The following is a 17,299-nucleotide window of genomic DNA, read 5'->3' on the forward strand; positions in this document are numbered from 1 at the left end:
TTTTACTTAGAGGTGACTGTGGACTTGCACGTGGTTGTGGAAAACGGTGGAGAGAAATCCTGAAACCTAACTTCTCCAATGGTGGCATCCTCCAGTGACGCTCCAGTGTGGCAGCGAGACACAGACATGTCCTTTTACGGCCATCTCTCCGACCCCACCACCTCCTTTTTCTGTTCAGTGAAGTGATGTTTATTTTGTAGTGAGATTTTATGTGTCGTTTTATGCCAAAGGGAGAATGATTAATCAGGTAAGCTATTGGTCTTGCCAGCATGTTCCCCCGTCCTTACTCACCTTCTGTCAAGGAAGGCAGATGCTCAGCCGAACAAACACATCTTTTGGATTGAAGCAATCTCCCATGTATTTGTAACATACTCCATGAGTCCGATCTTTTACCCGTTCGGCCCTACATTCCAGCTCTCGCAGACATTGCCAGTTCTAAAATGGGCTCCTTCACCCCATCTCCGTCCCTGACATCTGTCTCCATCAATGGCACCACCGCCTACCCCCCAAACCCCAAGCCAGAGGCCTTAGAACCATCCTGCGGACTCTCCCTAGAAAACATCACCATTTCTGTTCACCCCTTATGGCTCTCCAGTCGCTCACCACCTGCCCCCTCTCTGCTACCATTGCTGTGCGGAACCTCACTGTCTGTGAGCTGGGCTGTCCCAGAGGCTCTCAGTGACTGCTTTCCCATCTCTAGTCTCTCCCCACCGTCTCCACATTGCCTTACTGAAGCAGAAGCTTCATTTTACGTCTCTGCTTAAAGCCTTGGGCCTCTGGTTAAAAGTCAAGTTCCCAGACAGAAATCCCCACCTGCCCATCTGGGTGCTGCCCCTGCCACCCGGAGCCATTCCCGTGTTCGTATAAAAAAAACACACGTTTCTTGACCTGGAATGTCCCATCCCGTTGTCTCTGGGCCTTCTTACCCACCACAGATCACAAGCCTCTCCAGGACCAGGAGCCGCCCTGACCCTCATCTTTACAGGGACCTGCACTGGAGCATGATGCTCGGCACATGTGGGTAAAGACAGAGCCAAGGCGGCCACGTGAGCATTTTTTTTTGGCTTTGCCCGGAGCCTGAACCCTGTGCAGACAACGTGCAATAAATACCAGTTGTTGACAGAAAGCATTTTCTTTTATCTTGTTCGGAGCTCAAATATAACTTAGAACTCACAGTTTTTAAAATCAGAATGTAAGTGAACTTCTCAGTGTTTTAGAGGTTACGCGCTGATTTACAGTGACTACAGAAGTCCTGATGCCATTTAAAAATAATTGACGAAGAGAGTGGCTGTGAAATGTTAAGAAGCGGGGTAAATTAAGTAAGTGCCATGTACTCCCTTTAAAAAAAAAAAAAAATCCCAAACCAGAACATTCTGTATCAGTTTCATAAAGAAGGGGATCTGGTGAGAAGTTGTCTTCCACATCACTATTCAGCTGGCTCGGCCAACTCGTTCAACACTCGCCTTCTTGGGAGTTGTGCTGATTTCCAAAATATACTCTCCAGGGACAAAGACTCCACCATGTACGGAGGCCAAGAGAGCCGCTGGAGTGTGTCCCAAGGCCTTAGCGGCTCCATCAGACAGAAACCGACGGCCTGTGTGTCTGCCATCCTCGGGCAGACAACGTAGGGTGCACTCACACTTGGCCTGTAGCACACAGCAACTCAGGTCAGGCATATTCCTGAGAACACCCTGGTTTCTATTAATAAAAAGTAATACTTTTTTTTTTAAAGGAATTATTTGAAATACAATGAGAAGATTACTAAGGAATGTAAGGAACTTTTAACAAGAAATGGTCCTCTGACCTAGAATCCCTCACACAGGCTGAGCACTGATGAGTGGGCATGTGGTCGAGACCAAAACAATCCAAATCCTAACCTAAAATGAGTTATTTCTGGTAACGTCAGGCATGAGGAGGTCTCCTGACTCTGGAATTCACAGCATCCTTTACGGGCCACGGAGGGCAGCCAGCTGCACGTCCGTCCTGGTCTCACCCAGCTGAAAGACCGGGCATAAAAAGCGAACGTCTAAGAAATGTTCTAAAATGCAAATTTCAATTGCATTCTAAGCTGTCCCGTTTAGCATGAGTTTTTCACCTAACACATTTACAAAATCTGAGGGATTTTTGGAATGCTTCTGATAAAATTTCCAATGTGCTAATGAAGTCATGCTTTAAAAACATCTGCTTTACTCCACGGAATGAGTCATGCAACTAGAAAATGTATTGGAAACGTGTTTGTGTCATTCAGGAAAATACCCACCGTAATAGGGGAATTAGGTTACACAGCACGTGGGACAAAATACACTGAAGAGAAAGGCAGGCTGGCCAACTTCCTCAGAGACACTTTTAAGGAAGTTCCAGGTGAATGCCTGGGCTCACTTCTAGGATTAGTTCAGACTGAGCTTTTTTGGAGTGAGCACACCTTCAACTCAGGGCCCTGACAGAAGCAGCACTCTCCTCCCTAAGAACCCACCACCACCACCACCACCACCAACTAGGGGAAGTGGACTCAGGTGCCAGAGCTTGTCTGCTGGCAGTGGTGCCAAGGGTACCTTCTCAGGGCAGGAAGAAGCAGGTTTCAAAGCCCTGTTCCAGGTCAGGCAGCTCTTCTTATTGATCTCTCTCCCCCAAAGTTGATTAATATCCCTGGCAGGTTCTCCTATCCAATTGTGATCTATCCAAACTGTTCATAAAGAACATGGGTTGGGAGAACCAAGATGGCGGCATAGGTAAACACCTGTACTTGCTACCTCTCACAACCACATCAAAACTACAACTAAAAGACAAACATTGATCATCCAAAACCACGGGAAAGCTAGGTGAGTGGAAGTTTTACAACTAGAAGGAAAGAAAAAAGTGCATTGAGACTGGTAGGAGGTGCAGAGGTGCAGAAGAATGGAGGCATGTGCAAAACAGGCTGGCAACTGGGTGTGCTGTTGTTGTTTTATCAATCCGGAGGGAGATACACGCTCCTAATTTCTCTGAACTCCACTTCTGGGTGAGACTCTGGGGACCCAGACTCATACGGGGAGAAACTGGACTGTCTGGCATCAGGCCGCAATGTGAGGGCAGATTTCTCTCAGAGGTGCTCACAGTGATCATTGTTCCTGTGTAGGGGCAAGGGACATGGAGACATGGGGACCTCCCTGGTGCAGTGCTGACTGGCAGCCATTGCTGTTTGCTCTTCCCTGGTGGTTCCCTGAGAACCTGCCCCACCCAATTTCCAACCCCACCCAAGCTGTGCACAGTGGCTTTTGCAAATGAATGGCCTATCCTTTCACAGCATGAAACCTAACAAATTGTAGCTGGATCAAAGAGCTCCAAAGCTTCCAAAAGAAGGCCCAAAGCCTGGCAGCAGCAACCTACCTTGCTTCGCAGCTGGGCCTCATCTAGGCTCTTCCAAATCCCAAACAAAGAGGAGAAATCTTCAGAGCTTGCTATTGCTCCTGCTGGGTAGCCTCAGGCAGTGGCTGACTTTGCACCTCTTTGGACATCCAAGAGCCAGTGTACCCAGTGGTCAGTATGAGGCCACACCAGATTATAACTCTTCAGATCCATAAGTGACACACTCAAGGGGCAGACTCAGTGAGCACCAAAGCCCCACTGAAGCAAGTCCTGTCCCCATAAGGCTGTCTCAAGCACAGTAGTTCTTCCATGTAGACACAGGCTGGTTCTCACAGCTAATTGGCCTAAAGGTCAATTCCTCCCAGTGACACCAAGAGCAATCAAGGCTTAACTACAACAGGATTGTGCACCCAGCTCACAAAGGGATGCACCAAGAGCATCCACCTCACGTGATTGGGGAGTCTGTGCCACTGGGCCCTTATAGGACACCTACCACACAAGGCCACTCTATTAACACAGGGAAGCAGCCAAAATGTGGAGACAAAGAAACATGTCACAAATGAAAGAAATTGAGGAAAGCAAACTACTGGATATAGAGTTCAAAACCACAGTTATAGGGTTACTCAAGAATCTTCTAGAAATCTCCAAGGAACTTAGTGAGACCTTCAAGGATCTTAGTGAGAAGTCCCTCCCCCACCCACCCCCACTCCCCCACAAATAAAAAAGAAAGAAAAAAGGAAAGGACCAGTCAGAAATTAAGCATACACTGACTGAAATAAAGACTGATATACAGAAATTCAACAGCAGACTACAGGATCCCAAGAATCAAGCCATAGATTTGAAATATGAGGAAGCAAAAAATATCCAACCAGAAGAGCAAAAAGAAAAAAGTATTAAAAAAAATATGAAGATAGTATAAGGAGCCTCTGGGACAACTTCAAGCATACTAACATCCAAATTATGGGGGTGCCAGAAGAAGAAAGAGAGCAAGATATTGAAAATCTATTTGAAGAAATAATGACAGAAAAATTCCCCTGCCTGGTGAAAGAAATAGACTTACAAGTCCAGGAAGTGCAGAGAACCCCAAACAAAAGGAATCCAAAGAGGACCACACCAAGACACATCATAATTAAAGTGCCAAGGGCAAAAGACAAAGAGAGAATCTTAAAAGCATCAAGAGAAAAACAGTTAGTTACCTACAAAGGAGTACCCACACCACTGTTAGCTGATCTCTCAACAGAAATGATGCAGACCAGAAGGGAGTGGCAAGAAATATTCAAATTAAAGAATATCAAGAACTTATAACCAAGATTACTCTACCCAGCAAAGATATCATTCAGAACTGAAGGTCAGATAAAGAGCTTCACAGTCAAGAAAAAGCTAATGGAGTTCATCACCACCAAACCAGTATTATATGAAATGCTGAAGGGTATTCTTTGAGAAGAGGAAGAAGAAGAAAAACGTAAAGATAAAAATGATGAACAAGAAAGTGACAACAAATATATATATCTATCAACACGTGCACCTAAAAATCAAGTGAATAAAAATATGATGAACAGAATAAACTGGCGAATATAATAAAATCAAGGGCAAAGAAAGGGAGTGGACTGGCAATTTTCAGGGAGAAGGGGTTATGGGGAGTGCAGGAAGAGATTGGACAAAAATCTTACACCTATGGACGAGGACAGCGAGGGGGTGGGAGGTAAGGACATGGGGTGGGGTGGGAACCGGGTTGAGGGAGCTATGGGGTGAAAAAAGAGGAACAACTGTAATAATCTGAACAATAAAGACTTATTTAAAAAAAAAAAAAAGAAGAACATAGGTTGATATAGCTTTCCCTCCAACAATGAGCACGGGCTTGGCACACGGTAGCACTCAGTCCCTGCTTCTCAATGAATGAATGAATGAATGAATAAAGAATTGAATGAAGAAAAGCATTTCTTGGGTCCTTGACATTTTTGTTAATTCATTTGCTCTGAGCTTACTACAGAAAAGTTTATATTCCTGAAAGTTTGTTCTGTAGAAGTTATGGAGAGAGTACTCTGATCACTTCATTTGGCCAATCTTAAAAAATAAACGTTTACTCACAAGGGTGGACATATTTCACACAGATGTTGAATAAAATTGCAAGCAGGCAATTATCAAACTCATTGCTTCCTGCCCCGTCTAGTCCGGAGGTGTGTTCTTTTATATTTCTCAAGGCTCCATCTGTAGGATGCATGTTTGTGCTGGATCTATTTAACACACTCTTTGCTTTCTGTGTGTGTGTTTTTGTTTTTTTAAAATATTTTTTTATGGATTTCAGAAGTGAAGGGAGAGGGAGAGAGAGAGAGAGAAACATAAATGATGAGAGAGAATCACTGATGGGCTGCCTCCTGCATGCCCCCAACTGGGGATCAAGCCCGGAACTCGGGCATGTGCCCTTGACCAGAATCGAACCTGGGACCCTTCAGTCTGCAGTACGATGCTCTCTCCACTGAGCCAAACCAACTAAGGCTACTTTCTGTTCTTGAAAACCATTCTTTTTCTAGAGATGTAGAGAACGTCGTCCTCCTGACCCCAACTTTTCTGTGATGCTGTAGGATTTAGAACAAAACTTCCACAACAGGTTTTTACAGCAGTGTGGCCCACACATTTTATATTCCTAGCCTCCTTCCAACATAAGACAGTGACAACGTAGGGCTTTGCTATTCAGGATGAGTAGGGTTTCCTACAAAATGGAACAGTGAAAAGACTGATACATGAAGATAAAAATATGACTGAATGACGAATCCCTTTGCATCTCATACAGAGCCTATGAGTTAAGAAAGGACCCCAAACATTGAACTTTATCTCCTGCTCAACGTAGAATATCCTTTAAGGGTCACCACGAAGCCAGCTGCCATCAGTGTGTGTCGGACACACACACACGCAGAGCCGCCCAGCAGGGAGGACTCACTGTACCTGTTAGAGGCACTAGAGGAAAGGTCCCAGTGCCCGCTCCAAGACAGCAGAGGGGAACACGCCTTGGCGTTCACCGCTGCTTTTCTTTCCTGTTCTTCATATGCTTTTTTATAATGGCAGAGCTGCATGCCAGAGGTACTAAACAACCTTTCTTGCTTGCCATAGAGTAGTAGAAAAAAATGTGGTAGATAAAGAGCATAAAAAATATTATGTGCCCTAGCCAGAAGCAACCATACCCACATAGCAAATAACGTGTGCTATGAGATGTTATTCATATTTCCTATGAATCATAACACACTGATTCATAGGTGTGCCAATAGTGCCAGTAAACAGCCCCGGAGTACCCACTGGACCTGCAGACACCGTGCACACCTCCCTAAAAGGAAGCTTCCCATCCCCAGTTCATTTCCCTGAAGCTTGCTTCTAGACACAGACTCTTAATTCAGAATGTAAGCCTAGGCCCAGCCCTGCTTATCTTCCCTTAGCACACAGCACACGGCCAGCAGCAGGCTTCCACTGCTTGCAGAAAGGACTCACATATGGGCGTATCCTCTCCCCTGGGCACCTCTCCGAGACCGGCTGTGGACGGCGATGACCACGCAGCGCTGCTGGGGGCGCTCCTTACACCGGTGTCAGACGTCACGTGTTCACACGCACCAGAATCTGTATTCTTAACATGACTTCTACGGCATTGCATTCAACACCCAGTTCTAACAGCATTTGTATTTAAGCAATACTCTGACCTCAGGACCCGAGGCCCCTACCTGCTGTCCACGCAGACGCTCCCCAGCCCGCCTCGCCCAGCCTCCTGCTCGCCTGGCCTCTTTTCGTCCACGCACAGCAGCTAAAGCTTACTGAGATTCGGGACTCGATCCTCGAGGTTCCCGAAGGCCGCTTTCACTTCCCCTGTTTTGCCACTCTGACTCAATTTTAATTTACCAGCCGAGTATTTTTAGCCAAACAGGGAGAACGGGGCACCCGGCGGGCGCCTCCTGGTCTCGTGGCTCACAGTCTCGTTGGATTTCATTATCACGTGAACAGCAGTTCTGGGGAAATCAGGAGGGGAATTTGGGTATGAAGCGGAAAAAAAAGAGGAAAAAAGACTGAGAATCAAAACAGAAACTCTATTGCCCATTCATAGCTTCATGCTGTGGGCTTGGGAGGCCCCTGGGCTGTGTTCTGGGTAGCCCCTGCTCCCACCGAGGGCCTGCTCCTGACTCTGACACCTTAAGTGCCTAAGGGCACTGTTTCCTGGGTCCCGAGTCAAACCGACATGCCTTTCTTGCTCTGAGATGTGAGGACAGGGGGCGAGAGAAGGAAGAACCTCTGAAGAGCAGCCCTGAGGCGTATTTTCTTAGTAAAACCTGACCTGAGACATTGGCCAGAGGGGCGTTCTACCATTCCTGGGGTCCCCGGCGTCGCTGAGAGGACCCGAGAAGGCACAGGTGTGGGAGATGCAGGACCGAGGTCGGGGTGCGGGTATTTGCTGGACTCTCATTTCTGATGTGGGCAAAACTTCCCCAGGACCAGGGTGGAAGCAAGGGGCTCGGTGGGGCCTGGGGCTGAAATGACCAAGAACTGAGGCCGGCCCTGGGCAGTGGCCGGGCATCCAGAGAGCCTCTCCTCCAACAGTCCTCCTGGGGGGTTGGTGGGAGCCGGCACCTATGCTCTGATTTCCCAAATTCCCGTCCCCACTCATGCAATTCCTCCCAAAACACTTTAGTGCAAAGGATGCATCCTGGGGATCACTGAAATGGACCATAGTCACAGCCCCCAGAGACCTTGCCAGCTGATCTCTGTTTCACATGCAGCTTTCAAAGTCTCAGGCTTCTCCTCGGGGAGGTGTGCTCAGCACCGAGGGCTCACTGTGCCGGGACGGAGTGTGGAGACCAGCCCGGCTCCGGGAAGAGGGAGGGCGGTGGCCTCTCCAATGGGCTACCTTTAGCCGCCGGCCAGTGCCGGACCAGCGTGATTCACTTCACACTCCTTCATGGCGTTCTCTCAAATATGTAAGCTATTGTGTCCAACTGTGGACTCAGCCCAGCCACGGACTTCAGAAGCCTCCCCAGGAGCCTCAATTCCCCGAAGGGAAAAGCACAATCCTGATTTACAAAAAGATAAACTGAGGCAGCCACGCATCTCCTGGGCAGAGCCAGGTTTCTGCTCGGGCCCCACACGATAAGGCCAAATCCACTTCCGCCTTCGAGATTCTTCCCCCAGGCTGCCTTCTCTGCCAGCCCAGCCATCCTGACCCTACCTCTTAGCCGTTGGGGGCGGGAAGGGGGGCGGCGAGGGGGGGGTATTATTGGGTGGATCCCCTGGCCAACCCACCACCTTCCTTGCACCCGCCCGGATCCTACCAAACCTAAGCTGCACTCGAAAGTCGCCTGTCAGCTTCCCTGTCGCCCGCTTCCCCATCGCTGTGGGTCCCTCCTGACAGCCTCCGGGACAAGCCATGCTAACTCTGATGCCACTGCCTGACCCTCCCGTCTGTACAATGGTGACAACTGGGATCAGACGGTGACGCCAAGCTTTGTAAATGGCAGAGCTCGAAGTCTGATGATGAGAACTCAGAACCGGGGGCCACGTACAATGCGGAGGAATCATTCAAGGCCTCCTTCTGCCTTCCCTGCGGCTGTGTCTCCCCCGGCAGGACCAGATCCCAGGCACCGGGACATCCAAGCTGAGTTCTCACCACAGAGAGCTAGGGAGTCAGCCAACTCAGGAGCAATGTGTATGCAACCACATTCCAGGGGACCTTCGCAATGTCAAGGTTGAATGAAGGCACCCCCTTCCCCGACAGGAGACTGCTCCGCCTGGGCCTGGCCCTGGGCTCTGCAGGGAAGATCTGGCGGAATCCGCAGCTTCCTGGAGAGCGGACAATGGGCACAGCTTTGTCGTGGAACTGTACTTCACAGAGCAAATAAGTCACCAGGCGCGTGCCACTCTGTCCAGGAATAATCAATAGCTCGGAGCCACCGGCTTCTGAACTGTTTTGCTTTTTACACGCGCCCCTGGAATGAGGTCTGATGCAGCCCTGAGGGGCTTGCTGCTGGCTGAGCTCTCCCCTCTCGAATTCTGACCAGTGGTGGAGCTTACACTTGCTAACAAGGGGAGCTGATCTGCTTTTGGGTAGCTGATGACATCATTTAAGAGTTACCCAATGATAACGTCGGGTGAAAGGAAGCTCGTTTGCTCATAATTCCCATTCCCTGGGCTCTCCCAGGCTCCCAGGGAACAGGCTGCACGTCACTCAGGACAGACAGCACCCTCCCTTCACCAACACAAGAAATCCACAAGAACCATCTCCACAGTGCACAGCGCGAGTAACTCCTGCGCTGAAACCCTGGCCGCGCAGCCGGCAGCCCTGGCCGCTCCCAGGACGCCTTGGCAGGTGGATGACGCCAAAGGGGCTGTGGGTGGTGGGACCCCTGGACTCACCCTCAGCCGCAGAGAGCAGCCAGGAGCACCACTCGGAAAACATGTAGTAGCGCCTCATCTCAGACACGGAGATGTGGGTAACGTGTCTGTCTCCCATGGCTGAGCAGCACACGCGGGCGATCCTGCAGCCCTCCTGCGGTTACCCATTAGCCATCTCCCTCTGAACTTTGCTCCCTAAAATGCACCTGAGGGACCAGCTGGCTTCTTACTTTCGCTTTTACCCATGAACCGGAGACGAAGCATTAAGAGGTGATTAATCTCCCGCAGGCCAGCCTCTGCCACTCCGCCCCGTGCATTTACACAGGAGTCCCAGCCCGCTGGCCAGGTGCGGGGTGACTGAAAGGAAAAGGAGCCTCTGGGTCCGCCTTGGCCTCCATTCAAGGCGCAAGGGACACCTCTGCTGGCATGACTTCCCTGCTTCCCTGAAGGAGGCGATGGGAAAGGTCAAATACAGCCATGTGCCACACCTCCCAAAAGAGAAGCGTATTTGCTAGACGTGTTACATCCAACAAGACTGCCCAAAAGGACCCCACATCACTACCTTCTTCCATATGATAAAGTCCAGTTCTCCGGACACTAGTCATTTGCTGAAACAAGCAGAGGTAGAGCCTATATTTATTTAAAGGCAGGTGAGCAAAGCAGAGGCACAGTGTTCTAACGCTCCTCTCTTCTCTTCTCAGCTTTCCTTTCAAAGTCTGTGCGTCTCTAATAATCTGTGGTGTAGAGCAGGCGCCCCCACCTGGACACCCTCTTTTAGAGTCCTGAGATATTCCGTTGCCTCCTTCCCGTCACAGCTGGCCCTACGGGGCCCACTAGATGGCCTGGGCTCCCTGGGGATGGTAGGACATATCTCCTCTCACTCCATGCTCACAGATCAAGGCTATGGACAGAGTCCACAGACCCCAACCAGCAGGTGACCAGTGATATGCTTCATGACACGCTGCAGTCTAAGCTGCTTAGACAGCGGAGCTTGGGGAGCTGAGGGTTTGAGCCTGCAGCTCCAGGGCTCCCCAAAAAGCAGAAATACCAACCCTCCCACCCCAACTCTGAGTCCTCCTGGGGCCTGCGCCAATTAGGCCTGGGTGGTTGGGGTAGGAGGCCAGAAGCAGTGACATCCACCAAGTTGCCTGACTTTTTTTTTATTTTAATTATAACAAAATAATAATAACCAGATTTCTTCAAACCATGAAACTTCTCCTTACAACAAGGTTGACTGGAGTCCCTCAGGAAATAGCTCAACACAAGTATTTCTTCTCCGAAGAAGCACACTTTAAACAACACAGCACGCTCTCCTCCCGTCTTTTCCGGCCTCGCCAGCTCACCGGGAAATTCCAAAAAGCCAAAGAGAACAACAACAGTGAGGATACGTGCCTTCCCTGTAGCCCCTGAAAAGATGAAAGCCAGGTTTGCAAACAGAAACTCACTTTTATGAGTGAGACCCAATGGACCCAGTGGCCAAGTATCAACACGGTATTTCCTCCGATGGTCACTTAAAGCTACTGACAAGAAACCCAGGGCTCCTCCACAGGCACCCTCCCCTCCGTGCTGGCCTCAGCACAGACATGGGCCTCTGGCTCCCAAGGTCACGGGGAATGCCAGCCTCACATCTGGCTGGCTTCGGCTCTAAGGTCCAAGGTGGCACAGATGGCAGCTTGTCTTGTTGTGAGAGACAGGGTAACCCCGCTTTCAGCAGTCAGCTGTCCCCAAACAGGCAGAGGAACCCAAGCAAAAATGCCAGAGCCATACGGTTGTCTCCGCTTACTTTGGAAAGGTCCTCACGGAACCATTTTAGGAGCACTGATTTTCAAAGAGAAAGGAAATATTCCAAAGGGATAGCCCATTGAGGGTCCCAATGTTTCCAATGTGCACAGCTGAGATACCGGTTTCCTCCAGAATTCCTTCCAGAAGTTTTTTTTTTTTTTTTTTTTTTTTGTTTTGTTTTGTTTTGTTTTGTTTTGTTTTGTGTGTGTGTGTGTGTGTGTGTGTGTGTTTTAGTTTTATTTTATTTTTTTTTTTTATGTGAGCTTGAATCCAAACATGCTCCCTTTTTGCATTAGCTACCAGGAAGCTCAAAGAGAAATGTTGTGCTCTCTTGCAGTGACCAACTCACCCAGTTGTCTCAAATATGTCTATTTGCATCTTTTAATTCATTCTGGTTTTGTTTAAAAGGGTCCCTGCCCACCTGAAACATGTTTCTAAAAAGAGAATCTTTCAGTTCTACATAAAACGATCGGTCCTCCTGGCTTGTTGAAATGAATGTTCTAGGACAGAAGAGCACAGAGTGAATGCCCCTCCCGAGGCATTCCAATGCCCACTCCAGGTAGTGTTCTATTTCTGAAAGTAGGACGGATCAGAGGTACATTCAAGAGATTATCTCTAACTCCCAATTAATTAATAGTATCACATTGTTTCTGGTTATCAAAGAAAACTACAGTCTTGTAACTATCCATTCTCCCAGGCCTTCTACTTAGAGCATGAAATATAACTGTTGAGTCAACCGGAAGATACTTCATTCAATGCTAAACCTAAGGAAGAGAGCTGCAGAGCCCGGGGAGGTCTGTCCACAGGGCCCTACCGGCCAGCCTGACCCAGACACGCATGTATGCATGGGTTTTCAAGGAAGGAACTGCAGGCAGGAAAGTGTGCCCACCCGGTCTGCTCCTATGGAAGAAGGAAAATGTAAGCAGTGGGTATCTGAGAGCTGGGTCTCTGCTCCTGGTCTCGGGGTTTAGCTGTGAAATGCCAGACTGCACAGGTGCAGAGAGGCTGGGCAGTCCGAGGAGGCCAAAGGAAGGACAGTGCAGGGAGGGGGGACTGAGCAGTGCAGGGAGCCAGGAGGGCTGCACGGAGCCAGGCTGACCCAGGCCTCATGTCACAGAGCACTTAACTGGCCGTCCTGCATATGATCCTGATGGCCCACAGGCAGAGCCACAGCACACAGGTGTCTAACGAGGGCTACTGAGGAAAAGAGAAGCCACTCAAGTCAGATGGTACCCTCCCTGCTCCTTCCCTCTGCACAGGCTCAGCGATGACCCAGCACCAAGGGCTCCCCTTTCAATAGCAAGGGGATGCCTCGGGGAGGGGGAGTATTTCAGGGAAGGGACACCTGAGGGGGCCTTTATTTCAGAAAGAGGCTGCTGGGGGGCTCATATTCCCCAACGGAACACCCCTGGGGCAGTAGATACACTTGCCCAGGCCACAAGGCTGGCGGGGTGGGGGGCAGGCTTGGACCTTTCCATGCCCCCGCCCCCCTACTCTCCAGGCATCAGGGTGACAATCAGCCCTTTCACAGGCAGGGGGCCTCAGTGCCACCTTAACAGAGCCACAGCACAGAACCACCAGGGCCAGGACGGGTCTGGTCAGATGACTCAGGGACCACCACCCCACCCCCAAACCCAACCTGTGTCCAGTCCTCCAGACAGCGGGCTTGGGGGGAGTTCTGGAGAGACAGAAGCGAAGCCTTCTCCTCCCTGTATGTGCTGGGCTGGGCCAGGGGCCACACAGACACCCTTTGTAACCCGCCTCCCCCCCCCCCCCCCCCATCCCCACTCTCTCATTCTGTGAGGCAGAAGTCCGTGGCCTGAATCATTGGTTCCGATGCCACTGAGCTCAGAATCACCCCTGAGAAGTGGAAGCAGACAGGCTTTCAGTGTGTGGGCTCCCCCCCCTCCCCCCCCACACACACACCCCTAAAGGGAAACTGAGGGAGGCTCTCCTGCCCATGGCTGAGGCCATCCCCAGGTCCACCAGTGTGGCCACCAGCCACCCCAGGGCCAAGCCCTGCCTGCTCAGGGTGTGCTGCTGGTTGAGGCTCTGACAACCAAGGCCAGGGAAGGTCTCACACAGGTTCACTGGTTCCGCACAGGGTCTCTCCCCCTCTCCCCGATGCTAACTGGCCCCCCCCAAACGGGAGAGAGCCATGGGGCCCCCACACCCCAGAAAGGCGTGTTGCTGACTCTGACCTGTTCCTGGTGCCTTGCATGTCATATCAGGGTACCTGTCCAGGGAACAGATGCCACCCCGACACCCTACCCATGTCCCACCACAGACTGGGGTCACAGAACCAGCGTGCCCACAAGGGGTTTTCAAGTTCCGGAAGAAGGAGGGGGTGCTCCTGGAAGTGGGGACCGGAAATGTGTGACAAGGCTCTTTTCTCCAACTCCGTCTATTTGAGTATCCCTGCTCCTTTGAAGTCAATCTGTAAAAAGCATCCTTTTAAGACCCTTGAGAATTTCCATTGTGCTGTCTGGCTGAGCAAATCCCCAAAGCCCCCGTGCCTTCCTCTCGTAAAAGCAGCGCCGTTCGGAGAGAGCGCCGCTCAGAGGCAGCCTGCTCCCTGGCAGGGACCGCCTGCCGACGCTGGTGTCTGGCTGCAGAGGACGGAGCCGGGAGCCAGGATGCCGGGGCAGGACGGGAGGGCTCTGCTCCATCCTCCCACCTGCAGGGCCCCCTCGAGGCAGAAAGGGCACAGCATGCAAGCCTCACGTGCCCAGTGTGCTCAGCTTACCAAATGCCTCCCTTGTGTCTACCCCATGATCATCCCGCCAGCGCAGAGACAGGCGAGTCCAGCTTCCTCAGACCCCGAACACTTAGAATAAGTCAAACGAAACTCGACCTGAAGTCTGGCTTCCGTGAAGACTGCTCAACCCGTCACTCCTAACCTTTTTAAAAAAGCATTGCAAATGGCACACATTTTTCCACCAAAGAAATGGGCAAGGAAAAAGACAGGGACGTGCCTGCCTGCTAAGGGGACACTGGGAGCCTGTGCCTGTGCACCCCGGGTGGTGCCACCCCTTCCCGCCTCACCGGGTTTTGGGCGCCTCGAGGTCCCCCGGCGCCTCCGGGTCAGCAGCCAGAATCGACGTTGGGGGCCCCCAGGGGTTCCCTGTGACGCTCGCCTCTCGGCCATCACTTGGTCTCTCCACCAGGGACAAGCAGCAGCAGCAGCAGCAGCAGCGGAGGCTTTGAGTCCTCAGGATAGGCTCCCACGAGGTCCAGACGCGGCCCCCGTGCCAGAGCGAGGTGGTTTCCACCAGCCTGCAGGCACCGGCGACGTGGGCCAGGGCACCCGGTGCAGCTCTGCACGCTGGGCCGGGCGGGCGCACCACCTCTAGTGACCAGAGCGTCACATCAAGTCTGTCCCCTCGTCTCCAAGTCCAGGCCTCACTCTGGAACAACTGCCTGCACGGACAGTCCACTCTGGGCAGCTCAGAACCTGCCCTCCCTCGCCCCGGGCCTGCCCCCTGCCACCTGCAGAGACAGGGGTGCCGGCAGGACAGGCAGCGGCGGGAGGAGATGCCTGTGGTGTCAGGAGAGACTCCCGCAGAGTGGAGGCCGGGCCGCACCCAGCCGCTCTCTTGGCGAGTTCTGGGCGTTTCCTTCCTCAGAAAGGGGGCTTGTGCGTGCTGGCTGGAGCTCCGAATGGTAAGGAGCTGCTCCGACGGCCCATGCCAAAAACACCTTCCAAGTTCAGGAAGTCTCAAGTTCAAACAAACAACTGTACAACTAACTACAAAGCGGGAGGAGGAAGGGAGGGGAAGCAGCCCCAGGCTCTCTTGAAATAAACTGGAAGTTCCGCCGTCTGTTGCTCCCGGCCCCGTTGTCCAGCTTGGGAAAAAGGAAATAACGCCGTTTGGCTTGGCAGGCCGACACTTTCCACAGGGAGATGCTGAACCTGCCCCAAGCCCAGCGTGGCTGCAGAGCCTGGGGTCCGGGCAACTCCCCCGGGGCGGGGTGGGGTGAAGGACTGCCCAGTGACCGCGGGGGATGCTCCTCTGGCCCCAGAGCTGCTGCCCCCTGCTCTGTGCCAGCTGCCCGTGGGGCAGACTCTGGTGTTGCAGATCCTTGCCTCCAACCTGACAGGCAGCAAATGTCAGTGCCACTTAAAATGCAACGCTTAGGCTCCAAGAGCTTACGCGTGCTCATTACATGAGGAAGGTTGCAGAATGAGTGACGGAGGTGAGCCCTGAGCTCTGTCTGCAAAGACCAGGCTATCCCCCGTGCACCGTGCGCCCTTGTGTGAGCTAATGTGATTAGAGCAGGCATCTCTGGTGGACAGCAAGATAAGCGCCTTTATTTAATTTTAGTCTTTCAGGGTGCACCCTCCTCCCAGACACGTTCATAGGCTGACGAGTCCTTCCCGCTGGAGACTGTGAAGCCGAGGGGACCGTCCTGGTCCGGGGAATGTGCGCTTCCTCAGCCCCTAAGAGGGGCAGCTTCCCACAGACAGGATTTCTGCCCAGCGCTCTCCTCGGTGGCCTGGAGATTTGCACCTCTGAGCACTCAAGGTGTCAAGAGAGGGAGACAGGGCAGGCGGAGCCGGTGCTGGCTGCTCTAACCCTCCTGCCGCCACCCTCCATGCCCAGCTGGTACCTGTAGGTGTGGCAAGCTGGCCTCTGGGGCCACCTGAGACCTCACGGAGGGAAGCTAGCTCGCTGTGCAGCCTCCTTAAGACGACACAAGAGGAAACCCGTGCACAGAACCTGGACAGTCACAGGCCACACGTCCTTCACCCAGAAGCAAAGGAAAAGCGTGACCGAGATGCAGAGCGTTAGCCACGGGGGCCGTCCGGCACTCGGGTTTCCATGTCTGCCCCTGCTCACCGGCTTCTAGGCAGAGGCCCCTCCCAACACACAATCAGGAGGAAACAGATGGCGCGTTTGATGTGGCATGTCCAGGACGCAGGTCCTCTTCCCGTGACCAGGGGTCCTTCCATCGGGTTCAGGACACAGGACCCCAGGGAAAGACTCAGGGAAACGTGGCCGCTACGGGCTCCCAGGAGCAGCCCGCCACAAGCCGGTGGCCAGCGGCAGCGAGCATCTGCCACGCGTCGCTTCTGAGGTCCGCACCGAATTCCTCTCTGTGGATCTTTCTCTCCCCGCCCCTCCCCCCTATAAGTGCTAAGATGTGCAGAGAAAACTGTGACAATTTGGAATGTCGGGACCATTCCCTGAGCGGCCAGTAAGTCAGAACACACACACGTGCACATGCAGACAGTTTGTGATTCAATGTGTTCTTTCCTTCCGGTGGATGTGGGTTAATCCCGTCCCCCCTAAGCATCTAAATGTGTTCTAAAGATGTTACTAATTGCACCCTTTACCAAAAGTCAACACTGAATCTCAGCCCCACTCACAATCTGTCCGTTTCCTCCATCTTGGGCCTTCGCAGCCACTGGGTTGGGCAAACATCTTAAAAACTCTACGGGATTTTCCCAGCAGCCAGTGGGCATGTCCTCCCCCAAACTCCTTCCTAGCTCTCCAGGGGGGGAAAAATATACAAAACACACCTGAGATCCAATTCTCTCTCGCATGGCCCTGGCCTTCCCTGGGTGGGCTCGGCGAGGCCGGGGGAAGCGGAAGGAACCAGACCACTTGAGAAGTGGACCGACTTGTAGATTACACCTCAAGAGTATATTTTACACAATGGGGCCTCCAGCGATTGTTAAGTTTCACATCAATAAATGGCATGATTTTCGGCAGTAAAAGCGTCTTCAGTTAATCATGTCAGGAGTGCAGGGAGTTGCTAAGTGCAGTCTCCAACCAGAGGAGATGCTGGGTAATTGAAAATTCAA

At 51.9% G+C, this 17,299-nt stretch overlaps 1 protein-coding gene across 9 annotated transcripts in view; it reads right to left on the reverse strand.

Moving 5' to 3' along the window:
* MCF2L (MCF.2 cell line derived transforming sequence like) overlaps positions 1-17,299 on the reverse strand; it is a 177,402-nt gene that overhangs the window by 87,691 nt on the left and 72,412 nt on the right. For 2 of the 9 annotated variants that reach the window (XM_084879812.1, XM_084879805.1), the window contains exon 1: positions 14,536-15,073. The exons of 6 other annotated variants lie outside the window; for them this stretch is intronic. In XM_084879812.1, coding sequence (XP_084735938.1) covers positions 14,536-14,638 — 103 coding nt within the window. In that variant the 5' untranslated portion in view covers positions 14,639-15,073. Of the gene's footprint in view, positions 1-7,052; positions 7,072-14,535; positions 15,074-17,299 lie in introns of those variants that run through there. One more of the 9 variants, XM_084879810.1, reaches the window with a different exon arrangement.

Source organism: Pipistrellus hanaki (genome assembly GCF_964339955.1).
Source record: "Pipistrellus hanaki genome assembly, chromosome: 3".
Classification (NCBI taxonomy): Eukaryota; Metazoa; Chordata; class Mammalia; order Chiroptera; family Vespertilionidae; genus Pipistrellus; species Pipistrellus hanaki.